At 37.7% G+C, this 27,556-nt stretch overlaps 2 protein-coding genes across 2 annotated transcripts; both read right to left on the reverse strand.

Annotated features, from left to right (window-relative positions):
• Positions 1–1,845: 1,845 nt before the first annotated feature.
• Positions 1,846–11,380, reverse strand: LOC133985261 (uncharacterized). The gene is made up of 9 exons (XM_062424859.1): positions 10,014–11,380; positions 9,462–9,579; positions 8,212–8,289; positions 5,427–5,489; positions 4,982–5,069; positions 3,740–3,858; positions 3,436–3,636; positions 3,144–3,338; positions 1,846–1,977 (listed from the first exon to the last, which is right to left on the reverse strand). Exons 1-9 carry the CDS (start codon positions 11,372–11,374, stop codon positions 1,939–1,941), a joined length of 2,262 nt encoding a protein of 753 aa, XP_062280843.1. The 5' UTR covers positions 11,375–11,380; the 3' UTR covers positions 1,846–1,938.
• Positions 11,381–20,893: 9,513 nt separating this feature from the next.
• pycr3 (pyrroline-5-carboxylate reductase 3) lies at positions 20,894–27,109 on the reverse strand. The gene is made up of 7 exons (XM_062424192.1): positions 27,010–27,109; positions 24,345–24,438; positions 24,188–24,252; positions 23,090–23,269; positions 22,792–23,004; positions 21,541–21,633; positions 20,894–21,465 (listed from the first exon to the last, which is right to left on the reverse strand). The coding sequence occupies exons 1-7, from the start codon at positions 27,037–27,039 to the stop codon at positions 21,259–21,261; spliced, it is 882 nt and encodes a 293-aa protein (XP_062280176.1). The 5' UTR covers positions 27,040–27,109; the 3' UTR covers positions 20,894–21,258.
• Between the last annotated feature and the right edge of the window lie 447 nt (positions 27,110–27,556).

Genomic DNA, 27,556 nt, shown 5'->3' on the forward strand with positions numbered 1-27,556 from the left:
GTGCATTGTGGCCTGATAATCAATAATCACTTGGCCCCAGCTGTCAAATCGACAAATAAAACAGTCGATCATGAGACTTAACTTTGACACTAACTCATATGGTAGATCCAGCGATGAACATCATGAATATAGTGGGTCTGTTTATCTCGATTGGACAGCTGAGACGAACCTTAGTGTATTTATTTATTTAATTTTTTACAGGATGGTGTGTTCAGTTTTTCTTTGGGTCACTTTTCAGTCCTCAAAAAAGTTAGCTGCTTTTTGCTAGTTGGTCCACCTCTGCAGTCGGAGCACACTTCACCACTTCATCTTCATCCAGTGTAACTTTATGTTGTCTTTTTCTATCTACTGACCGTCCTGAGAATATTTACATTTACTACTCAGCCTGCTTAAATTACCAGGTGAATAGTAACAGCTCCATCTAGTGGACAATTAAAGTCAGTACATCTTACAGTGGCACACTAACCCAGAATAAAATAAACTCACTTATCATGAACATTTGTGTGATAAATAATCAATAAGTGTGTTTTATAATAAATTATAATGCACAAATAAGTCAGAAATTTACAAAGCATTGTTTTAAAAGCTCAAACTACTAAATGAACATTAAGGTGATATTATTTTGTCAGCTGCCGTTTATAGTGGTTTTACTTTTTTATATCATTTTTCCCTAATATTTCATTTTCTTTCTTTCTTTTACCTAATATTGTTTTGTGTGTTGCTGTTAATGCTACTCGACACCGTTATAAATTAGGCTTTCTCAATGGTCTTTTGAGGTAAAGCAATGTTAATAAATCCACACTAACAGGTTGGAGATGATTCCCCCTCTGTGTTCGGTGTCCTGCAGGATCGTGGCGTTTCTGGACCACAATGACGGACTGCTCTGCTTCTACACAGTGACTCCCAGAGGAGCCCCGGCCTGCACTGGGTCAGGACCAACTTCAACCAGCCTGTGTACCCTGACGTGTGGCTCACCATCATCTGACGGCCATCAAAACACCTCAACATTATCAGGTCAGTACATTTCTACAACTTAATGTGGTTTAGAGATGTTAAAGATGTTAAATGTAGTTTAATTTATTCCTTTCACCTTGTTGTACTGCAAACAAATTGAAAATATCTTTAAATCCAGACAAATTAAACCAAAATAATAATCATTTTATACCTCAAGAGCTCAATAAGGAAGTGTTTTATTTGGGTGAACTGGACCTGGATCACTAAATCTGCCCCCATCAGTTTTCCCCATTTCCCTTCAATCATTTATATTCATGAGACAGAAACTCCCCAAGTAGATATAGAGGACTAATTATAAGTAACAAAAACTAATTTTCATTTTCAGGTGATTATACACAAATTAAAACATATTTATGAATATTATATTACATTTCTGCCAAGTCTGTTTCACCAGATGCCACTAAATTCTGCATATTGCATCTTTAATGACTCCCTGGATGTTTTTTATCCTCGCCATGGATCAAAACTCAACAAACCTCTACACCAAGACTTTCAGGAAATCCACCTTCTGCACTGGGTCAGCACCAACTTCAACCAGCCTCCGAACACTGAGGTCTGGCTTGGATTCAAATCTACCATTAAAAACATCTGGACATTATCAGGTCAGTAAATGTAGTTAAATAGCTCAGGTCCGGTCTAGAGTCCACCTGACTCAACTGTGTGTTGAATTTCTTTAACTGTAGTTTAATTTATTCCTTTTATCTCGTTGTACTGCAAACAAATCAAAAAAATCTTCAGACAAATTAAACCAAAATTATTCTATTATACCTCAATCTGCCCCCATCAGTTTCCCCCATTTCCCTCAATTATTAATACTCATGAGACAGAAACTTAAGTGCAAGAGTGTTTTTATTATCATGATTAACCGTTGACACAATCAGCAGAAACGAGGCGTGACGACAGACAAGACGAGACGTACTGGGATCAGATCTTATTGAACGCTGCTACGTCGACACTCTGAATCTGAAATAGAAACAAAAAAAGGAAACATTTGAGTTACAGGAACAGATTTTAAAAAGTAAAGAGTGTAACACCTAAAAAACTTAAGAGTACATTTTAAAAGGGGGATTTCTCTTACAAAACTAATTTAAATTGCTGTGTGTACTATAATCTTCCTGTTAATGACTCATTTCGGCCACAACATGGCAGCAAAGTGCCCCCAGCTAAAGTTAATGCAATCTGATACCACAGCCTGCAATGATCCGACCTTCATGCATGTTCATTTTGGAGGCTGTAATTTGTGTTGCTGTTTGGTTTCTTTTGCTTTATAATGAAGGTAAGATTCAAATGTTTATCTACCCTTTTTGTGTCAATAGGATTAAATAAATAAAATAAGGATTAAAATAGGCGCAAGGTTAAATCACCACTTTCCAAACAGACACTGAACATTATAATCATGAAGGTAGGATGTTTAATTAGACAGTATTAGTTATTAGTGCTAGGTGTATTTAATTAAACAGAGTGGAGTTTACTTTAGTTTGTTAGTCTGTCAATATTATGTTCGTAAGTTAAATCCTACAAGTATGTAAACTGCCTCTTATTTTATTCATATTCAAAGAAATTTAAAGTTTAAAGAGTAAAAAAAAATAAGGAAAAACTATTTTATTCCTATACTTAACTGCATTTATTCTTATTTAAGTTTATTTTATTATTTGCTTAATCATTTTTTATTCTGCTGGGTTAAAGTTATTCTTTATTTAATTTACATATTTATTTTTACAAGGAATGCACTGAGCGATATAACTGATGTACTCACTGTTTTATATTTGTATATTTTTAATTTGTATTTATTGATACAGACTGAAATATGTCTACTTAATTGATGCTTCTCAGTAAAGATATTTGATACCAAAATAATAATAACAAACATCAAACACATTATGCATTTATGGAAAAGATGTAAAAGAGACATCATGGTTTTGTTTATATATGAATGTGTAAAAATAAACTGCCTCTGATTTGCTGCATAAAACTCAAAATGTACACTTGAATTGGTGTTTTTACTTAAATCATGAACAGATCATCTAGATTACAGTAATGCCAGATGTTTGCATGTTCCTGTGTGTGTGTGTGTGTGTGTGTGTGTGTGTGTGACCGCTACCACTTCATGTACTGAGCGGTTTACTCACATAGTCTTCAAACTTGGTGATCTCCTCCTCCAGCAGGTCCGTCCCCACCTTGTCGTCTTCCACCACGCAGGCGATCTGGAGCTTCTTGATGCCGTAACCCACGGGAACCAGTTTGGACGACCCCCATAAGAGGCCGTCAGCCTGCACCGAGCGCACACACTCCTCAAGCTTCGCCATGTCTGTCTCATCATCCCACTAAAAAGAAGCAGAGCAGGGGACACAGTCAGTTTTTCGGCTCCTGTGAGCACCACACTGGATTTTTTTTAGCAGATCAGCTTCGTTAGTAACTTACAGGTTTGACATCCAGTAAGATCGAGGACTTGGCGATGAGGCCGGGCTTCTTGGCTTTCTTGTCTGCGTACTCTTTCAACCTCTGCTCTTTGAGTTTCTCTGCCTCTTCATCGTCCTCGTCGCTGCCGAACAGGTCGATATCATCGTCATCATCCTCCTCCTCGTCAACTGGTTTGCTGGTTTTCTGCTGGACGGTAGTGCCCTGAACAGAGTAGACACAATCACTCCTTACACACTGCTCTTTTGTTTGTTATTTAACTTTATGAAGCTGAATTAAAACGATTAATAAATGTGAGGAGACGTACGTTTGTGTAGGGGACTGCAGGAGCCGGTGCAGTAGCGGGAGTTACAGTTGCGGGCGATTTCTCCAAAACTGCTACTCGACATTCCAGTTTGGATAGTGCTGCCCTCAAGTCCTCCACCACTGAAGAAGAAACACAAAAAAACATTAAGTACTGAAACACCAGCTTTCATAGCAGGGGTGGAGCTAGAGAGGAGGAGGGAGGTTTCTCAAAAGCCCCAAATCATTCATTCAAGTGTTTGGTTAGCTCAGTGAAACCTGACATCAGAGGATATACAAATGAAATCATGATGAGTGAAAACAAGTTTATAGTGTTTTTGTGTCTTTAAAACGTCTTTACTGCCGTCACAGAATGACGAGAAGATGAAATATACGGTCTGAGAAATCTTATCTGCTGTAGAAAATCATTTTTAACAGCTTGGACTGCCTGATAGGAGAGAGGGATGCTACAGTTATGTTCTGCTTTAATGGTTATATCACTTTTACGAGGGGAAAAAAGGCTTCAAGGATGACGACTGACTCTTTGGATGAATAATATCTGAGTGAAACTTTCCTAACAGGAGTCTAGAGCAAAATAACGGCGTCATCAAGTCTTCATCAAGTATTCTAGATAACAGGAGACACTGAGATGCAAATACGTTAAGATGTACATGAATATTTACTGCTGAAAAAAATTACTATATTATTTGATTAGTGTAGGTGATCACCAGAAAGTTATACGACAATTAATTGATTAATCCTCTAATTTCCATCTAGTAAAACACACCTATTTCTTTCTTTATCATATCATTTAAAATAAAATGGTTTTTTTCCAAGTAATTCAACAATTTTTCAAGACATATAAAGACTAAAAAATGATCAGAAGACAGCAGAACCCAATCTGTAGAAAGTCCTGATCTTACATTTTATATATAGAATAATAAAGAAACAAAAGTTTTTATTAACTATACATAGTCTGTAATTTAACAGCAAAAAATGACTAATGCAGATACATAAGCTATCTTACAATTGCAGATTTTATCTATATAAGTTATAAAAAAAACTAAATATATTCAGTTTATAATGATGAAATAGAGAAAAACTGCAAAGCTGTAAAATTGACGAAGCAGTAATCATTTTTAATTTGACAAATAATGACCTAATATTGAGTTTTGTTTTTGTAAAGCTCCTCACATAATCTTGGCATTCTGCTGCAGCTCTAATAATATCTACAAAATGACAAAAATAGCCTTAAAAACAAACCCACCTTTGTTTAAGCTGTTGTTCTCCAGCTCCAGGCTTTTGATGCGTGAGACGATTTCTCCTTGATCAGCTGGGCTGCTGCTGGTGGTGCTCTGTAAACACACACAGAGGAAAACCAGTCAACACAGCTCAGAGAAAAGAAGAAAATGTAATGTTCAAACCAGACAATTAGTGTCTTCATCAAACTCAGGCCTGTTAAAGAAAAGCAAAGCCCTTTATGTGAATATACAACATGCTGCCAGCGTCCATCTCTACAGCCAGACTGAGGCTCAGCAGCTGTAAACGCACCCAGAGGGAAATATTAAAACAATAAAAGGGTGATAAGCAGCTAACTGTGTGAGATCTGCTTCTGAAACACTGCACGCACACACGCACACACACACACACAGGTGAAAAAAAGGTGGAGCGTGGTTGTTTTCCAGTGACACACAAGGCGGGGAGGAACTTACGAACTGGGATTGTTGGCTCAGGGAACGCTGATCAGACCTTCTGTTACACAGTGTAGTCTTCAGCTGAGAGGGGAGGAGGAGGAAGAGGAGGAGGAGGAGGAAGGGATTTCAGCCATGAAAAAAGGAAAAGCAAGGGAAAGGGAGGAGGCACAAGACTGAAAGTAGTGCTACAGAGGAGTGAAGAATAGAAAGCAAACAGGGCGACTATAAGGAAATGTTATGGAAGAGATCAGTGAAAGCAGATGATTGCAAACTAAGAGGAAGGTATTTTAAACAAAGAGTCCGATTTCTACTTTAGAATAGAGAAAATCTGTTTGCAAAGTAATTATTAATAATTATTTGAACCTATCAGCAACAAGAGATCAATTCATAAACGACTAAACGGTGAAAATCTCTCTTAATATTAATACAAATACCACAAAAAGGCCAAAAACCAACAACCAAATTGTCCATGTAGTCAAATATTTCTCTCTCTTTGGTGCCATATAGATTCATTAATTTTCAATTGAACTAAAATCTCTATACAAAGCTCATTATTTTAACCTATCAGCAACAAGACAGCATTAATCACATGACTTTTAAAAGATTAAGTCTGTTAAAATGATCATTTTTCACATTAACAATCCCACAAAAAGGCCAAAAACAACAATGAATTAGTTTGAGTGGTCAAATATATCTTATTCCTCTGTTGGGCCACAGAGCTCCATTGTTCAAAAAGTAATAAAAAACACTGAGATCAGCTGGTTTTAAACATTTACATCTGTAGCAGCAGCTGATATGCTTGGAGCTGAATAATGTGTGTTAGGAAGGTCTTCACATTGGATTTTTTGGGTCAGTAACGTGACGTTCACACACACAATGAATGAGTGAAAAGCTGGAACAGTAACGGCTGCTATTCATTATAAATGAGACCTGGCTTTGCGTCACACGGCAGTTTTATAGCACTTATAGATGCTATAAAACTCAACAGAAGAGATGATGATGGAGCAGGGCCAGATGAACGCAACACAGCAGAAAATGTCTCGTTTTATTGTCAGTAACTTGTCGGGTGAGGAGCTGTTTTTTGTCTGGAGCCAATATTCTTTATAATGTGTTTAATATTTAACAAGTTTACGACACAAATCACCTGTAAAAGTTTTAGCAAAGCAACCATAAACAAGGTAAAGATTACCAGCATTTCTCCTGAAACGTTCCTATAGACCCGTTTCCATTAAAGGAAGTTTCTGGGTAAAATTTAGGATGCGGGAACTTTACAGAAACGTCCTCTCACTCTGTCCTCTTAGCCGTTGCAGAGCAGGCCTTTGATAGGACCCAGCGACTATGGAGGTGACGTTATCATTCTGCAACAGTTTATAAGCGCTTATTTTGGCGCTTTCTGTTGACGTCACATCCCGCTTTGAGTAAACCGCAACCAGCACCGAGTCAACCTCAAGCCTCACACAGGAATATTACCGTAAAATTACTCCTAAAGTTCCTGCAGTGGAAAGTCTTATATCTTGGAGGTGGGATATTACCAAAACAGATTTCCCTGATTATCGATCCCTGCTGTCATACACACATGACCCAACGATAAAAATGTTCCTACACATCTCATTTAATAGACTGCATGTATGATTGAGGCTATAGAGAGAAACAAAAAGAAGAAGCACCAAGTTATACGACTAAGTAGTATAAGTTGAGAAAGGCTCAACTTTATGCAAATGTCCTCTGACACAGTGTGAGCAAGTCAATCAGTGTTGTTTTGATTCCAGCTTCTCTATAAACACATCTAAAAAGAGGAAGTAGGAACTGTTGCCTCAATGCAACACACACACACACACAATACAGTACTGACTTAATATGTTTTGTTTCTCTTTGCTCGGCACTAAGCATCTGCAAGCTTTGTTATCAGGTGTCACACAGGACTGAATGTTGAGGTAATTATTCTAAATGGCTTCTCACCTCTCACCTAATTTTTACTTTGCTTTGGATAAAAATGTCTACCAAATGAGTAAAAACTAATAATAATAATAAGTGTAAATATGTGAACACACTGTGAGAAAAACATAGTATTACTCCAGCTTTATCCTTTAAAACATGAGCAGATCACATTTTCAGTAGACTGAGCCACAGGTGTTAACATTCACTACACAAATGTTCTTATCTGCAGCAGCTATGAAAGGTCAGAGTGAGAAAAAAGAAGAAAAAAAAACTGTCACAGTGACACGTTGCACTAACAGTTTACTGGCCTCAGATTGCCGAGAGGAGTCCACACAACATGAACCCTATTTTAGTGAAGTCTTACCTTAAAAAAAAGGTATAAAATGTGTTTTAAGTAGTCTGAATGATAGAGTTTAGTGGTGCATAATACATTACTTCCATGCATTAATCATCATGAAACTGTGCCTTTCATTCAAGGTTTCAGATATCAAGACAAACATGAGCAGCTGAAGGTGTGTTTCATTATGTGTAAATGGATTTAGCAATGTCACAAACACTTATAAATGTTTCTATAGTTTTTATAAAATGGCCGCGAAGCTGTGAGAAGAGTGTGATGATTCTGTTATTACACAGCAGAAATGAGCAGATTCAGTCTCTCATTAACATCACCATCATGTGTATAATTGGTGTTACCTTCATGTTTTGGCACCAGCTTCATGAATGTGGAGAGATTATAATCTTCATTCATATTATGGACTTTTTAAAAGCGATGCAAGTCATCAAATGTGACTAATTAGCTTGTGTCGCTAATTAGCTTCGAAATGTGAGATAAAAATACAGATATGATCCATTTAATGATACTTACTCCTGCTAGAGACTTCTGGATGTTCTCCCGAGCCCGAGCAATGTCTTGCAGGATGGTGTTGGATGGTGCTCCGACATCCTGAGAGAAGATGAACAGAGGTGAATGTTTGAAGATAGAAGTGATAGATCAAAAGGAGCGGAGTATGTTCAGACTTTGTTTCATGAATCTAAAGCAGGTCATGTTGCCTTTTGACTTTCTATATAACAGAGGTCAGCGCTGATTCATCCTTTAATTTATAGACAGTTGGAGGAAGACTGAAAGTGAAACTACAGATTCAATATGTAATTTCTAGCTATATTATTTAAATCTTTTTTCTCCCAGTTTTATGCATCTCACAGATCACTTGAATAAATTCAGAACACGACATAAAGTCAATATAATTTGCCTCCATAAAATGTCAAGATGTAATTTGGTGTAAGAAACATTAAAGAACTGAAATGTGGAGAAAATGTATTTATAAATTATCAATCATTCGTTTTATACTGTGATATATTGATTTCAGTTTTCAGTTTAAAATCAGTTTAATATCAATATCAAACTCGGGTATATATTCCTCTCCACATAGTTGCTATTTGTGTTCATATATTGTTCATATTGCTTATTTTACTTACTTATTATGTATTGTTCTTTATTTTTTTATTGATGCTCTTTATATTTATGCTATCCACTTTGCTGCTGTAATGCTGTACATTTCCCCATTGTGTGAATAATAAAAGATGATCTTATATCAATATCATTATAAATTAATGCTGTGGAGAATACAGTTGATACTTTCAAAAGGATAATCATAGCAAATACACTAAAGGATTATTATTAATATTAATAACTATTTGTAAAGCATCGTTCATACAAGAAATGCAGCTCAAAGTGCTTCACAACTAAATAAATTATATATTATACTGCTTCACATTAAAAAGTAATGTTAAAACAAAAGAGAAAAAAACCCACTAATATAAGATGGAAAATAAAGATAGCAATGTTAATATAGTACATAGAAAAAGCAGCTAAAACAGAGAATAAACAGAATATATAAAATAAAGTACAATACAACATTTTAAAAGAAGTGAATCAGTGTGAAGACGATTGATAGAAAAGCTAAGTAAGTAAGTTTTAAACTTTCTTTTAGAAATATTTAGCTTGCTGATATCTATCGGATAGATTTTGGAAACAGTGTAAAACTGCCAGGTCGTCCTTTACACATCCTTTCACACTAACTTTTCACCCTGGACTACTTCAGCCTGCGATCGTACCTGCGTTGATGGTGAGGAGCCGTTCGCGCCCTCGTAGAAGAGTCTCTCGGCCTCGTCGTAACGAGGTTTATCAAACCAGATCTTCTCCTGGGCTAGAAAGTCGAGGGTGCTCATCTTTCTACAGAGGAGAGAGCAAAGGAGAAGAGAGGGATGTATGAACACGGAGACGGGAGGTCAGGGAGAAAGATAGAAAAAGAAAAGCTGTATTAATAAAAACTATTTTAAATAATGATACTTAAAGTCGGATATATATTCACATGTTTGATATATTAGCTGTAAAATCTTAAAAATTGCTTATTTTATGTTGTTTTTTAAAAAATCGACTCTCCCCACAAACAGACCAAACCCAACACGACCATACAAAAAATAAAACTTAAATGAAATTTGACAAAACGCAACAATGATCGAACCAAACAATCATCCAGGAAAATTAAAATAAGACCACAAGAAAATAAGAAATGAACCAAGACGAATGAAAACAAATTAAAAAGGTGGAAGAAGGTGCGGGGGATCTTTCACACATTTAAATAAATAATAAAAAAGGGATAAAACACTCGATGATATAAAAAATTAAAAAAAGATGAAAGAGGAACTGAAGCGGCTCCGTTCTCCGGCTTTTGGTCATACTTGTCCCTCAGTGGGGCGGCGGAGGCGACAGATGAGGCGTCCGCTTCCGGCCTCCGACCCTTCGCCTTCGCCTTCGCCGCCGGGGCTTCGCTCCCACTGTAACCATGGAAACGGACCTCCGCATCATCGTACCGCCACTTGTCCAGCCACACCCGCTCGCTGTCCGGGTGGAGGAAGTAGCAGAGTCCCGACCCCGATGCTCCACCTTTTTTCTCGGGGGTTTCCTTCGCCGCCACCGCTGCCGCCCCCGCTGGCTCCTCCTCTTCCTCCTGGATCGGATGCAGAGCGTGGAAGTTGTCCGCTGCTTTACCCTGCGCGCCTGCTCCTTTTTCCTCTTCCGCCGCCGCTTCCTCCTCCTCCTCTTCTTCTTCTACAAGGCTTTGAGGCGGGTCGCTACTTCTGGTGGCGGAGTTGCAGCTGGATCTCTTAGAGGAGGAGTTGTTGCCGTAAAGATTTTGGTAGAAGGCTGCTTCGGCGCGGTCGTACAGAGGTTTCTCCAACCAAACGCCTCTCAGCAGCCCCACTGGGATGCGGGGCAGTCCGTTAATCGACTGCCGATTGGTCGGCGTGACCGCTGCCTGCTGGTTGACGGGAGTCGCAGGAGTCGGGGCGAGAGATTGGTACCCTTCATCGGGTGTCCTGGGTGTCCTGGGTGTCCTGGAGCGGTTGGACGCGGGCGGGAGATCCAAAGAGTTTGGGACGGACGGCTGCGCGGACTCTTCGCAGGCCACGTGATGGCAGGCCACCTGGTTGCCGTGGTGACTCGCCGCTCCTGAGGGTTGAGCCGGGGCGGCGGTGGATGCCGGAGAGTTGGAATGTTTCCCAGCAGCTGGAGGTGACCCGTTCATCTTGGCGGCCACGTTGGAGTTGGAGGAGCTCGCCAGCCGGCTCTGGTAGAGACTCTCCGCTCGCTCGTAGACGTTTCGCTCGAACCACACGTTGGTGCACTCGGACTGCAGGCCGACCAGCGCAGCTCGGGGGTCAGGCGCTTGGCTCTGGCCTGTCGCAGCTTTATTCGGCTTCTCCTCATTCTTGGCTTTGCCCTCCACCTTCCCTTCGGGGCGGTTCTCGGGGTTGGACGAGCGTTTCCTGCGACGGCGGCTTTTCCCGGTTCGCTTTGCGTCTCCGTTCAAGCTCCCGCTCTCCGGGGAGGATGACGCAGTCTCTCCGTTCCTCTGGCCTGAGTTGGCCTTGTTTCTACACCCTGCCGCTACGTTGGCTGAACAGTCCACCTGACAACGGCTGGGCGGCTGATCGCGCTCCAACTGATCCGCGGCTGACATCATCTTTGATCCGTTTCCGTGGGGAGGAATAAAATAAAAAATAAAAAAGAGAATAACAGGTACAAGCTTTTGGATTAGTTAGAGAGAGGTAGGAAAGGCTTAGAGACACAGAAGGATTGATCTACTAGACTCAGTAGCACTCATTTATGATTAGTAGTTAGACGCATGCGTGCAGAATACAAGCAACATCAGTCGCAGAGCAACAGAAGCAGCATGCAGAGAACTGGAAGAAGCACATGTATAGAAAAATGTGTATCAGCTGCACAAAAATTAAAAAATGATGCATATTATTTCCATGTTTGTACACTGTGGGTCACATTAGGGAGAAGACAGGCTAAAGGAAATGTGTATATGGTGTTTTTACAGCTATCAAATGCTCAACAGCAGTTAGTGCTTGTAACCACATTTTTGGCAAGGAAGCGTTAAATCCTGCTATAATATTTATGATCCAGGAAGTATTTTAATCTTGGATTTTGATTTTAAGTGACACAGCACTTACAGTAAGAACAGTATGTGTAGTTAATCTCTACAGATTTAAATGAATAAAGCATTTAGACAATCATATACTTTTCTTTACCTGGATTATTTACAACATACTGCAGCAGTCTTGATTATAAATGGCTTCACAACATGCAGAAATTAACCAGGATATAAATTAGATTAATTTCAATACTGTGTTGTAAATGATTATTAAAGATTTTCCATTTCAAACCTAAAAAAAAAAAAAGAGTCACAAGACTTGACAAATCTGAACATAAGCATGCATAGAAAGAGAAGGGTGTGAGGAGTCGGAGGCTGAATATGACGAGATATAACAAGAAAACGAGCTTGTATAATCATGCAAGCAAACGTATTAGTTTAATAGATATTAAAGGTTTTTCTCTGTTAAATCATTCACACATCAAGCCAGTATTCAGTTTCAGTGCAGGAAATGTGTTCCCTTCATGTTTCACCATGTGGAACTGGGTCATATTGACCATAGAAATGGATTTCGGGCTCTATTTTGGGAAGTCATTTCCTGCCGTCAAAAGTAAAAACTCATATTTCAAAAAAAACTCACCTTCCTCGGTAAAAGGCGCGAAACTCAAAAATGTGTGTAAAAGTCAAAACGCTTCAACACGTTCTTTGCATCCAGTTAAACCGCAAGCCATTAAAAAAAAAAAAAGATAATTTAACAATCACCACCTTGCAAACATAAAACCAAACAGATACACAAAGCAGCAAAGCTCAAACACGTCTTTATCATCATCAACGATACTCACTTGCCAAATTCTGAATGCAAGACGAGAGAAAAGAAGCCGTGTGTTAAAAACAATCCCCTCTAACGATGTTGGATGAGGATGAACATAGAGAATAATGTCACTATTATTTCCTAAAGGCTGTAAAATGATGTCAGATCATCATGAAGCCGTAACTTGGATGCATCTGAAAGCTTCTTTTTTTTCCCACTCAGTCTTCTTTTCTCTCCTCCTCAAATGGAAAAAACACTGGAGAAACACTTTATTTGCCTCTGTTAACAAAATCGGGACGTTTTCTGTTACAGCAGCTCAATAAAAAACTTCACTCTAATCAGCAGTGACATTACAATTTAATTCAAATAGATTTGTTGTGTATTTATGTGCTGAATTATCACATTTAATCCGTTTCTTTTAGGGTCTTTAGAAGGGGATACTCTCATTTCTGTCCACATTTAGCACACCATCATTCCCAGTTAACATAGACAGACAGAGTGGATGCTTTTTAAGAGGCTTTATGATGCATCCCGACTTTTAGCAGCTCTGTTGACAGCCGCTGTTTTATCTCTAAAAGGAGATCATAGTGGGTTTTTTCTGTCAGAAACTATTTTCGCCTGCAGGTTAATTCCCATTTGGTGCTTCAGTGAGTTAAAAATAAAACACTACAATGGCTGTGTTCATAGTAACGGAGCGACATGTTACCCACAGTCTCCTGACGTGGCTCATTCATGTTTTTTTTATTCATTTGTGGATAAAAATGGAGCTCAATGGGAGAGAGGAATAAACTAGGTTACGCTTTGGCTGCACAGGCAATGTAACAAGAATCAATTCATTGATTAATCTCCTAATGAGTTACACACATATTCCTGATTTTTGCCCTTTAAATATTCACTTTTCTCATTGTGCTGATCAGAGTTTATCACCATATTAACATTAATATAAATAAACTACAATATAGTGTAGAGGACGACCGATATATCAGTCAGCCGATATTAGCGAATATGGTGTCCAATATATATTTTTTAAGTTATATAAGCAGCATTTTATATAAATATCTTTGACTCTTTTTTCTTAATTCAAGTTTAATATATGCACACTTTATTTGTTCTGCATGTTGTTTTGTTTTTTTATTCATAGCTAATTCTAATTATTCATTTATAAGTCATTTTAATACAGTAACGTTTATTGTTAAACTGTAAAAATATCAAAGCTTTCATTACATTACATTTGAGGGATCATTATAAAAAGACACATTCTGTACATATAATATTATTATCGGACAATAATGACCCAAAAATCCAGTATCAGTCAGTCCCACAATCCTATCCAGCATCATTGGAGCATCTGTGAATACTGCCAACTGATGTAATTAAACACCTTTTACTTTACTAATAATGTTTAATCACAGTGATGCCAGTGTGACAGTTTTCCTGCTTCACAAGGAGGTTAATTTAAGGGTCAGATGAAATGCAGCGTTGGCAGGGAAACGGAGGCTCGTGGGCCAAATCTGGGCCTTCAAAACAGAAATATTTGGCCCTTTAATGGACGTTTTTTTCCTTTTAAAACATTACATCACATTTTTCACATCATTATTTATAATAATCTTAACATAATGCTCGTGTAAATTCCACTAAATATGAATCAGGTGCACAGCAAGTAATATAGTCATTGTTATATCTATTATATTTTTCTATATTTGAGGTAGTCTATTTAATTAGTGCATATAATTTGGCTACCTATCTCATTATTTTTGTATTTTGATTCATGTCAAGCAGCTGCAACACTTTAATTTCCCTTTAGGATAAATAAAGTACTCAGATTTGTCACTATCAGCACTTTGCTTCAACTATAAATGAAGCAGTTCTCTGTTTTTTATGTGTGGAAAAGATAATAATGAGTCTTGAAGTGTAACCAGGACTCAAAATGAGCACCAACCACCAGACAAATGCTGCTAAAATATGCATGTGACAGCCAAAAAAAAGCAGTGTTAGTCTATTAAGTGGCTGTTAAGATATGAACAATCGCTAATCATTTAGTAACACAGATGGTATGTTCATATTTAAGAGTCTTAACATGCTGCTGTCACTCTGTCGGGGGAATTATAACAGATTAGAGCTGGGTAATATGGACAAAATCAACTATCATGATAATTTTGAGTCCAAATACCTCGATAACGATATAGCGATTATACTGTAAGGATGCCGATTGGTGCCTTTACAAAATATTTACACAATGAGACGGAGAGATTTGGATAAGTAATCATCAGTTATGTGGATATAATGACTAAGAGGGTAAAAGCAAATAAAACAAAACAGCTAGAACAGTGAGGTAAGATCACAAAATCACATTTTTTTACAGTAAAGCAGCTTTTAAAACCTAGAAAAGACACAACTCATGCCACTAGGGCTGGGTAACAGTACTCAATACCTTTAAACGATACCTGCAATCAATGCTTTTTGCACCCAGAGCTAGAAAATATGACTATTCATATGGACTTGACCACAGCTAATCAATGCAAGCGTTAATTATTAATAATTTGAAGACTTTTAATATGCATTTGTGTAAAACATGGTGGTATTTTATGCAATTTAATGCTTCTATTGCACTCAAAATTGGTACCTGTATCACTTTAAAGGTGCTTGGATTGGTACTGGTATTGTAATAGTTTTACCCAGCCCTACATGCCACATCATGATACCACAATATCCAAAATCTAACACAATATCTAGTCTCACATCTCCATATTGATATAGCACCATGTCCTACATCAGATACAACCATAAAACTGACATAAACACACACATATAATGCTTGTACAACATCTGCCCCCCCCCCCCCCCCCCCCCTAAATAAAGAGAAACTGGCCTATGGTTTAACATAATTACAGACCCCTGCAGTACAGGAAGGGTGGGGTGCAGTGATTTGCCCAAAGGCACTTCAGCATAGAGCATACCTTTGATATAATAGGTTTTTTTTTTATACCTATTTGTTTTAAATATCACATGAAAAATGCCAGTTTAAAAGCGACAAACCAGTCAAGATAAGGACTTTAAACACCTGGAAATCATTGATAGACTAAAAAGCACTGATTGATAGTTTTAAGTGACACGTGTCTAAAGTCATGGATATATAAAAGAAACCTGTAATACAAGATATACAAGAAAAGGAAAATTAGAAAGGTGTGCCATGTTTAACCTTTTCCATTTGCCATCTTTCATTTCATCATGATGAAGGGTAATGAAATAAAGCCCTGATTTAGCATTTACAAAAAAGGATGCACTAAAGCAATTATGGTTGTTTTTAAACACGTTGCATTAACAGGGTTTGTTTTTAATGCTTTTATTAAGATTAAAATATCAGTGAATAGTGGAGAGATGGCCCAGCGGCTGCAGCATGTGTCTACCCGGGGCAGCATGCACCTTTTCCGGGTAGATAGCACGCAGCAAGCCGCCTCTCTCCCAGCTGGCCTCGCTTGTTAGCATGTTAGCATCAGCTGTAAAAAAACTACTAAATATCCATGCATTAAATCCATTAAAATGTCTCCTGACCTATAATAACCCCCTTGATTGAAACCAGAGGCTGTCATTCATTAATAGTGTTACTTACTGCTGTTTTTGTCGTTTTTGTGGAGGGTTAGCGGAGCTTGAGGAGAGAGCAGGCCGGTGCAGACAACGCGTGTTTCGGCTGCAGAGAGTGACACAACAGGGAAGGAGGAAGAAGAGGAGGGAGGGAGGGAGGGAGGGGAGAAAGAGGAGGAGGAGGAGGAGGAAGAAAGGAGCAAAAAACTGTGACTGTGTGATCTCTAAAAGGTGGGGGAAGGGAAAAGGAACATTTCTCGTTGCATCCTCCTCTGCATAGTCCTGTTTTGATCTGTTTTGTTTGATTTCATTATTTCTTTATTTTATTTTTTATTTTTTTAATTTGATGTTATTTTATTTTATTTTATTTTATTTTATTTTATTTTATTATTTTATTTTATTTTATGTTATGTTATGTTATTTTATTTTTTATTTATTTTATTTGTTGGTTATTTATTATAATATTTATTATATTATATATATATATTTTTTTTTTTGTATTTAGTTATATTGTTTAATTATTTATTTATCTGTTTCTTTATTTCTTTATTTTATTTTATTTTATGTTATGTTATGTTATTTTATTTTTTATTTATTTTATTTATTTTATTTATTTTATTTATTTTATTTATTTTATTTATTTTATTTATTTTATTTATTTTATTTGTTGGTTATTTATTATAATATTTATTATATTATATATATATATATATTTTTTTTTTTGTATTTAGTTATATTGTTTAATTATTTATTTATCTGTTTCTTTATTTCTTTATTTTATTTTTTCCCTCTGTAAAGCGTCCTTGGGTTTGTGAAAGGCGCTATATAAATTAATATTATTATTAGTATTATTATTATTATTATTATTATTATTATTATATATAAATTATATTATGATTAGAGGAGGAAGAGAGTGGGGGGGTAATTGGAGGAAGAGAGTGGGGGGTGGGCGAAATAGGAGGAAGAAAGGAGCAAAAACTGTGACTGTGTGATAAAGGGTGGGGGAAGGGAAAAGGAACATTTCTCTTTTCATCCTCCTCTGCATAATGATGTTTTGATCTGTTTTGTTTGATTGATTGATTGATTTTTTTATTTTTTTATCTTTTTATTTTTATTTATTTATTTATTTATTTTATTTTTTTTGTTATTTATTTGTTATTTATTTGTTATTTATTTATTTTATTTTATTTTGTATTTTTTGTATTATTTTATTTATTCATTAATTTTATTTTATTTTTTAAAATTTATTTCTATTTTCTATTTATTTATTCCTCTGTAAAGCATCTTTGGGTTTGTGAAAGGCGCTCTATAAATTAAACTTTTTATTATTATTATTAAAGGAGGAAGAGGGAGGAGTTATGAATGATTAATACAAGCCTGACGTGTTTAATGTCCTTTTAATGATTTTAAAGCAAATCATTATTTTATGCTGCAAACTTATATTTTATGCTCTATTCTAGTCTAGTTTTTATTTTATTTTTCTCTTTTTCTATTTTTCTGTACTTTGATTTTATTTGTATTATTATTATTGGGTTTATTTTGTTTTTAATTTTTTAATTGTATGTTTTTATGTTAAGCACATTGAAGATTATTAAAGATTAAAATACATTAAAAATAAGTAGTAAGTATAAACTGTGTGACCTCTCTCAGTCTCAGGGTTATATAAATCTGCACTCTTCTCTTATAAATATATACATTATTTATTTTATTTAATTCATAGCCACATTTTCCAACCTTTGCTCCACACTAGGACAAGCTTTTTCCTGTTTATGACGTGTTTTACAAGCAACTGTGAGGTAATACTTTACTCATTCCCTCAAATCCTTTTTAAAGGTGTATGGGACACAATATTTCCAAATCTGGTGCCCAAAAAGTTGATGTGAAGCTTATATGAGGCTTCAGCAGTCTGAGTTAGTGGATATTTGCCACATTTACAGTCTTTTTAATATTAAATTTCCTCTTTCTGTCTCCCTGTGGTGGAACAGTAGTAACAAAAAGAAGGATTTTGGTACTAAAAAGACTGTAATGTTGAAAGACCTTTACAAGATCTCCTTCCACACAGTCATTTACTGCAAAAATTGCATTTAAAAGTCACATTTACAGTGTTTTTTAGCATCAAATTTCCTCTTTCTGTCATTAAAAAGCCTCTAAAGTTGAAACATATCTACTTGATTTGACTCATTTGGACAGCCGAAGCTTCATATTAGCTTCAGATTAACTTTTAAATACATGAAATCGACTTTGACTTTGTGTTTCCTTGTTGATCTGTGGTGGAAGTATAGTATAAATTTGATTTAGTCATTTTAAAAGTGGATATCTGCCACTTTTACAGGCTTTTTAACATCAAATTTCCTCTTTCTGTCTCCCTGTGGTGGAAGTATAGTAACAAAAAGAGGGATTGTGGCACTAAAAAGGCTGTAATGTTGAAAGATATATACTTTATTTGACTCATTTAGACAGCTGAAGCTTCATATTAGCACATTTGTGCACATGAGGAGGACTGTAGATTTCTAAGTTTGTACCTCTTAATGGAGCTTTCAATCATATAAGATTAGTTCAGACTGTTTTCTCAACTGCTTTATCATACATCAAGAGTCAATAACTCAGATTTTTTTAGATATTAACCCTCCTGTCGTCCTCCCGGGTCAAATTGACCCCGTCTGTTTTGACTGTTCCTTCTTTCCCTCCTTCCTTCCTTCCTTCCGTCTGTCCTTCCTTCCTTCCTTCCGTCTGTCCTTCCTTCCTCCCTCCTTCTCTCTTTCTTTCCTTTCTCCTTCCATCCCCCTTTTCTTCCTTCCTTCCTTCCTTCTGTCCTTCCTCCCTCCCTCTTTCCTTCCTTCCTTCCCTCCTTCTTTCCTTCCTTCCTTCCTCCCTCCTTCTTTCCTTCCTTCCCTCCTTCTTTCCTTCCTTCCTTTCCTTCCTCCCTTCCTTATTTCCTCTGTCCTTCCATCCTCTTTTCCTTTCTCCCTTCCTCCTTTCTTCCTTCTTTCCTCCCTCCCTCCTTCCTTCCTTTCCTTCCTCCTTCTTCCTTCCTACTTCCTTTCCTTCCTTACTTCCTTCTTCCTCCCTTCCTCCTTTCCTTCCTTCTTCCTTACTTCCTTCTTCCTCCCTCCCTTCCTTCCTTGACTCAAGGACAACAGGAGGGTTACAGGGGCACACAGTCTACCAACACACACACAAACTACCTCTGTAGTTTTCTGCTGTCATTTAATGTGGATTTTACATTTGATCTCAGACAGAAATAAGGCGACGCACACAAGAGCCAGTTCACATTTAGACTTTATGAAAACCAATTCTACACACTTGGCATCGTAGATCATATATATTTACTCATCCGAAAACTTGTGTTAGACACAAAGGCAGCAGCAGCAGCGACTACATGGATGAACTACACCTGCGACAGAAGCTGTACAACCGTTATCACTGATGATCCCAAAATCAAGTTTTATGCTTAATTAGGCCAAATATTGAATATAAGTGAATATAATTAAATACATCAGCATATTTAAAGTAATCATCTCAAAGGTTTTCATTGAAGTAGATGTTTGTTAGGTCATCATCTATCGGCAAAAGTTGCTGTCTGCTATTTCAAAGGGTGTTGTGATCGTTCCAGTGGTTTATATTATGGGACACAGTAGGCGAGGTCTGATGCATACTGGAGATGTTTCTGAATAAGTACGTTTAGCAGCCAATAACTCAATAACAGCTGAGACCATAGTAAGACTAAGCGCCACAGAAGCTTTATATCCAATAAATGAAACTTAACCTTAAAACAGGCAGTAGAGGAAAATGAGACGTGAAAATTAAAGTAAATAAAATAAATAATTTAAATATATTTTGGATTTTATGAGTTACGTTGCCTCTATTAAGGTATAAAAAATGTATATATGTATGTATCTCCTGGTGTACGTTGCCTGTTTAAGGTGATATTAGTATATTATATTACTACATTATCGGCTCCAGTTATAACATTTGTAAAGGTGTTTTTTTTTACCTAGCCAATAATGTAACTTATTACATTATTGGCTAGGAGTAGAGCCGCTACTCCTTCATATCGAAAGGAGCCAGCTGAGGTGATTCGGGCATCTGGTGAGGATGCCTCCTGGACGCCTCCCTTTAGAGGTGTTGCAGGTACGTCCGACTAGGAGGAGAACCCGGGGTAGACCCAAAATACAGTCGGGGAGATTATATATATCTCCTGGCCTGGGAACGCCTCAGGAACTAACAAACGTTGCTGAGGAGAAAGATGTTTGGGTTACATTGTTTAGCCTAATGCCACCGCGACCCGGCCCCGGCTATAAGCTGCAGACAATTGATGGATGGATGGATGGATAATGGCAAGGTGTTAAATTATCGGCTTTATTACATTCATTTACTGCATTTATTTACTTTGTTACAGAACTGGCAAAATGATTACATTATTAGCAGCCACAGTACGACCTCCAGGTATTTTTGGTAAACTGCATCTCACACAACACACTCGCTCTTCAACCCTCTTGTGTGTGTGAAGCTGTGTATTGTTTGTTTGTTTCAACTGTCTGCTAGCGTTGTGAGTAAATGTGACCCAAACTAACGAAGAAAAGATTGATGACTACAGATTGACGTCACACAGCTGACACGGTTTGGATTTCTAAGACGTAAGATCCAAAAAACACACCTGCAAATACCACATATCACCACAGGTGGCGCCACAGAGAACAAAATGGAGATCTTTGAGATGGTTACTTTAATGTACCTTAATGTTTATATGGGTTGCATTACTGCTTTAATATTAGTGTGCATGTAGAGTACATTCACATGCAATGGTGTGCATATAAATGTAGCTCATATGAATTATTTCACTCACATTAAATCCTTCTTGTCAGACACGTGAAATAGAAGATGAGAAGTATAAACTGCACTTGTTTGGAGGGGGGGAAAAAGAGGAGAAATAAAAAGAATCACTGGTCATGTTTAGTCTTTTTGTACCATGATGACATTGAGCAAAAAAAATAAAAAATTAAGTCTGTTTGCTGTCGGCTTTTCTTAAATTAAAGTTTGTCGAGCAGTTAATTGGAAAGGCAACTAGCAGCAGTCATTTCTTGGATCCCGCTGCCGCTGACTTTCGGCCGAGCTCTCTGGCTCTCTCAGTGGCGGATTCTACGGCGCTCATGGTCGTCGCTCTCAAGCCTCCCTGCTCCAGCGTGTGAAGCCCGTAGATGGTTGTTCCTCCTGGGGTGCAGACCTCAGAGCGGAGCTGAGCCGGATGCTTCCCAGAGTCACGTAACAATCGGCCGGCACCCTGCAACAGATGGTACGTTCAAATACTGTGCTGCTTACATATAAAAAAATGAAATAAAAAATCACTGAAACTGACCAGAACAGTCTGAGACGCGATGCTGTGGGCCAGAGCGCTCGGCATGCCCATTTTAACGGCTCCTTCTGCCAGCGCCTCCGCAAACAGATACACCTGCAGAGAGGAAACACGTGCATCACAATCAAAAGGTGAAGAAAGTCCATTTATTACAATATATTTATTTTAGTCAAAGTTTTTGAGAGGATTCAAAAATGAATCACAGGGAATAAATATAAGAATTTCTATATATTAGCTTCTATGTGGTGTCATTTTTATATTTGTTAATTATATTTTCATCATTTTCTTACTGTATTTCATTGTCCTCTACCTTCATCTAGTCAATGTCAGTCTTGATACTGCTCTCTGTGTTGTGTGTCTTGCTTTGTATTGTGCTGCTTTTACTGTCAAAGCACTTTGTAAAAAATGTGTGCAAGCAAGAAAAAAGTCAAAACACTGCAGCTTCCAATGCAGGTAGATTTATTTAATATATCACCAGTGTGACACTTCGAGCTCAATGCACTGAGCTCTACCTGCATTGGAAGCTGCAGTGTGCAGACTTTTTTCTTGCTTGCACACATAAAGGAACAATAGCCAGTGCAATGATCTTTGGCTTTTCATTGTTTAGTATATCCTTTTACATTTAAGTTTGAAATGTTTGAATGTTGAAGTTTTTTTTGCAAGTTTGAGTAAATAGTAGAAATAACTTTTATCTACAGGGTTTTATTGAAGAAAAAATTTAAACTCTATGAATGGATTCAAAAGTTTAAGAGGGCAGGTTTGATAAAGAGACAAAGCAACCTAAACAATCATACCTGCCTTTACTCTTGTTAAAGCTGCAGTAATATTGTGTGGTTAGCTCATGAAAAGCAGAAGTTTTTTTGGTAACACACTACCACTAAACAGTGTTATCACTTTAAGAGCAGATGTGATGTTCCCTGAAGCAAGATTATGAAATCTGAGAAAGTTTCATGTCTCAGCAAGTTGAGTTTCATACTTTAGTGAAATGAAATGAAACCACAGACTGGCTGCTTGGAAGGGAGTAAAATGAAACTTTCAAAACACAAACAGAAATGTTATATATTGTGTGGTTTGTGGTGACTAAACACTCTTACGGTCAATTAAAAGTTAAATTGTTTCATTTGTTGGAATTAATAGTTTCACAGATCAAATCTTGAGAAATAAAATCCTGGTTTCAATCTCATCATCAATTGTGTATCATCTTTAGTCTACAAGCATTGACAGGAACATCTTAACTTCTCCTGAGAAACTCACGAAAGCAACTCCGCTCCCACTCAGTCCGGTGTGGATGTCGATCCAGGACTCGGGTCCCTCCTCTACTAAACCACAGCGGTGCAACAAAGACCGCAGCAGTGCTCCGTCCTCCTGTTTGGCTCGTGATCCCCGCGCAAACAGGAGAGCGCCTTCCTGGACTAAACACGGCAGGTTTGGCATCAACCGGATGACGACTGAATTCTCTGGAAGGAGCTTGAAAGTAAAAAGATTAAAAGTCAACTTCAGTGAATCAGCACTTGGTTTTAAGGCTGTTAGATCTGGTCTTTCAGACGCTCACCTCCTCTAATGTTTCCAGCGTTACACCGGCTGCAACGGACACGATAATGTGTCTGTCGTTGACGTGTTGGTAGATCTCGCTGAGAACCGGTGGAACCAGGTGAGGTTTGACCGCCACGAAGATCACATCTGAACTACCGACCACTTCGCTGTTGGAGTGAGTGACGGAAATCCCAAGCTCCTGAAATCAAGAGGAAGAGATGTTACTGACCCACAACACACACACACACACACACACACAATGAGTCAACGTCCACAGGCAAGGTTAACAAACAGTTCACCTTGCTTTAATTAATACAGTATAACTTTACAAAGGAGACAAGTACAGAGCCTGGCAGGTGTTAAAGGTGCATTTTTTGGTAATTTTGCTCTCAAATGAGCTTCTAAAAAGCATGAACTGTTGTTGTAGCTTTTCTGGTCAGTCAAGGACAAACACTCAGAGTCTGCTAGCAGCTGTGTTTACATACTTGGCAGATCTGACTGCTTGCTCAGCACATACTCAGTAATTTAGTGCAAGAATACACAGTGAGAGTTGTCAGGCGCTGGATAATTTGATCTAAATGTCATTTGGGTTAGAGCTGAAATGACAAGAACTTAAATCAGAAACTATTTTGATGGTAGATTTAGACTTTAACTACTTTTTAAAAAAGCATGCTCTACTTCCACTTTTACTTTTGTGATGATTTGCAACTTTTCTTTGTTTTATATCTTTGGATTTTTGAGCATTGATCTGACAGAATAAGCTATTGCAAGATGTTTTATGACATTTTATAGATGTATACAGTAGAAACATAAGTTGTAAAACACTTTCATCTGCATTTCTTGTATGAAATGTGCTGTACAGTTAAAGTTATTTTTGTATTAAAGTTATTATAGTGCTATAAAAGTAAAGTTATTACTATTTCAAACTGAGATTTTTAGCCAGTTTAGCGCAATGCCCCAAACTTGACACCTGCAAGTTTCTGTGACACTAGAAGGAGGTCAGCATTACATTGGATCAGTTTGCAGTATAACCATGATCCTGATCATACTGTAACTGCCCTGCAAACCAATCGTACTTATTGATTACTGACAGAAAAATAAAAGGTATTAAAAGTACCTGAAAGCGTCCCAGGTTCCTTGAGGACGGTGCGCTCACTTTGAGGTTTAAAGGCAGAACATTTCCTGTAATGAAGACATACAATAATGATCATTAACGCCTTCACTCTTCACTTAAAACCTCCCCGCACTGTTTCAACAACTCATTCCTGACTTACCGGCCAAGATGCCCTTTGCGATGCCGAACGCCATGTTCCCTGCACCGATGAACCCGATCTTCAGCTGTGAGTCCATCTCAGGGTCCATTTTGATCTGAAAGAAGGAGATAAAGTTCAGATTAGAGCTGAAACATCACCGACACACAACGTCACGTCAGCGTTTTACATTCACCCATAAACTAGAGGCATGAATCACAAGACAACCAAACATGACACTTTTCCAACCATAACAATGGTCACAAATTGCAGCATTATCGTATATCACAATTCATGATATAAATATAAAATAAATCATTTATAATCACAATATTTTGTGTAACTGAAGATGAAAGCATCCCACAAAGATGCTAACCCTTTCTTCTTCTTTTTTAAATTAGGAAAAGTTTTACATTTACTTATTGTATATATACTTATTAATATACCAGGACTTTAAATGTTTTTAATTTATGTTTTAAATTGTATGTAACTTGTATATTTTTTTTTTTTTTAATCTTTCTTTCTGTTACTAAAAGCCTAAATAGAGACTGGAGTTGGAAACTAGCAGTAAATAAAAAATAAAAAAATAATTCTAGTAAAAAAAAACACTGTAGTGGGATTGTTTATCATTAATATATGATAGGAAACCATGTAAGATATATTGGTGCTGATTAAACACCACCAATCATCACCACTCATGGCAACAGAAGAACATATTGTGATATCGACACGAACGAGAAAACCTGATTACTCTGAGGAATCAGATTAAGGCAAGAAATCAGATAACATGTTAAAACCCCGGCTGACAGTTGGTCGGCAATCAGATTTCTTCCCCCCACATCCCTCCAATAACTACAGCTGCTTGATAAACTGACTAATTTTTTTGTCACGCATCTGCATCCTTAACTTAGTTAAAGGCAGAAAAAGCAGCGTTCTGCAGCAGAGAAACACACTCAGATTTCTCCTTAGATGACGACTAAAACAAGGGATGATCAGATTTAATTTATATGCTTTTACTGTGTAGAAAAAGAATATAATATGGAGTCTGTGCCAGTCGGTGGACAGAAAATAAATCACAAGCAATTTGGTGATAATCTAAGAATGCCAACATTAAATACCAAAGATTTCCTGTTTTTCCCCCCATTTGAGATCCCCATCCTTTAATTTCAGCTATAGGTGCACCCTATAAACTGGCAATTGGGTGTTGGAGGAATATTCACAACAAGGCACACAGTTGGCCAATGAATGCATGCATCTGCACAACAACATGGACGAAATGAAACCACCACCACCACTACTACTTACGGAAACAATTCATGGATTACATAATGATATTAGTTGTTGGTATAATGCATTGGATACATATGTAGATAAGGTAAACAAGTCAGAATTGAAAAAAGTGTTACATTACCCTAATCAACTACTACTAATGCCCAACTATACTGTATCCACGCTTATTATCACCTGTGCATTGTTATTGTTTTATCTCTTATAGGTGAGGTTTTAAGATAAACTCATAGTGGGTTTCTATGTCACCCGCATATGTGTTTTATTTTTATATTACTATTTTTCTCTGACATTTTATAACATTATCAGTTTATTACCTGCTACCCTGTACCCTCACCACTAGATATCAACAAATCCCTCACACTAGTCCTTTAAGACAGACCTTTTCTTCTTTTTTTTAAGTGACCCCCATCCTTTCAGCTATAGGTGCACCCTATAACCTGGCAACTGCGTGAATGAATGCATGCATCTGCACAACAACATGGACGAAATGAAACCACCACCACGACCACTAATGCCCAACTATACTGCATCCACGCTTATTATTATTAATCACCCCTACAATTAAATCCAGGTTCTGGGTCGTATTGTCCGTGCAGGGCTGGGTGGGCCAGGGCAGCAGCATGGACGCATCTCCATCTCCATCTGACTCTTCTGTCACTTCATCAGTCCTGTCAGAGTTGACCCCAGCTCCTACCCGAGGATGTCTGGACTCCATGATAGCGACCATTGTGTTTTCATAGCGCCACCAGCCTTGTATTTTAATGGGTGCCGATGAGTCTGGCTCCCTCTTGCACTTATAATACGCACTTTTGAGAAGTTTCCATCGAAACTTTAATTGATCCACCGATCTGTGATATCCGGCAGCTGTCATCCTCCTGTGCGCCACTTTAAACAGTTTGTTATTCCTCACTTTCCTCCCGTCCAGACACTTCTTCATGTCCAGCTCCTTGAGGATTTCTAGAAACAGCTCCGTCTCCTTCACGTCCCAGTTTTGCTTCTTTATGCCGGAGTCGTCCATTGTCGTGGCTACCTAGCAACGGGAGGCTAGCGAATATTAGCTCGACGAGGTTGCTAAGGTTACGACGACTACTTCGAACGCACCCGTATTCAGCGTACAACACGTAGAAAGCGGCGCCAGTTAAATCTCTAAACCCCTTGCCATTTAAAAGCAGAGTAATGGCAGAAATGTAGCTGCTGTCTCTGCTGCTATCTAGCTAGTAATAATCCAGGACAGATTAGATTAGAAACACAACGCACATGCTGCTTGTGGACGGAGGGAGGAGGGAGGACAACCATAAAGTACCGCGGAGTGACACACGCATGTTTCTCCGGGCGACGCCTGTGAATAGAACCGGGGTTTAAATGTTGTTGTTTTCTACTCTAAAGGAGATTTATTCACCTGCTGTTTTTCAGATTTGATGATTTCCATGGTAAAAGTTGCAAAGTTGTTCAATTTTAAACAGCAATGACAGGTCAGCAAATCCCACACTGAGCATGCAGGAAACCAACCAGCTGTGTGCAAAGCGTGACTATAGGTTGGTTTGATTTAGGTCTGTCGCCGCACCGCTGCTGCAGCCGGGCCGGGCGGGGTCTAATTTAATTACACAATAAATGTAGCTGTAGTCTGTTACAGTTACTTATGAAAATGTTGACAAAGGAGGTCACATCTGAAGTCAGAGACTATCCTTAGATAGATAGATATACACTTTATTGTGCCCGAAGGCTGTACAGGCACATAAGACACAAAAAGGAGTGAACAAATTAAAACAAACAAACTATAAATTAAAAGACAGGCTTCACATCACCATCACCATACCAGACAAATAGCATCAGTCCATAAAAAGTCTTCAGACTAAAAGGAAATAAATACAATAAATACATATAAGATGTTCTCATAAGAGAAGAAGATTTTAAGATTTTGCTCAGGAAGCAGGTTTTTTTCTTAA

This window comes from Scomber scombrus, chromosome 8, assembly GCF_963691925.1.
Source record: "Scomber scombrus chromosome 8, fScoSco1.1, whole genome shotgun sequence".
NCBI classification, from domain to species: domain Eukaryota; kingdom Metazoa; phylum Chordata; class Actinopteri; order Scombriformes; family Scombridae; genus Scomber; species Scomber scombrus.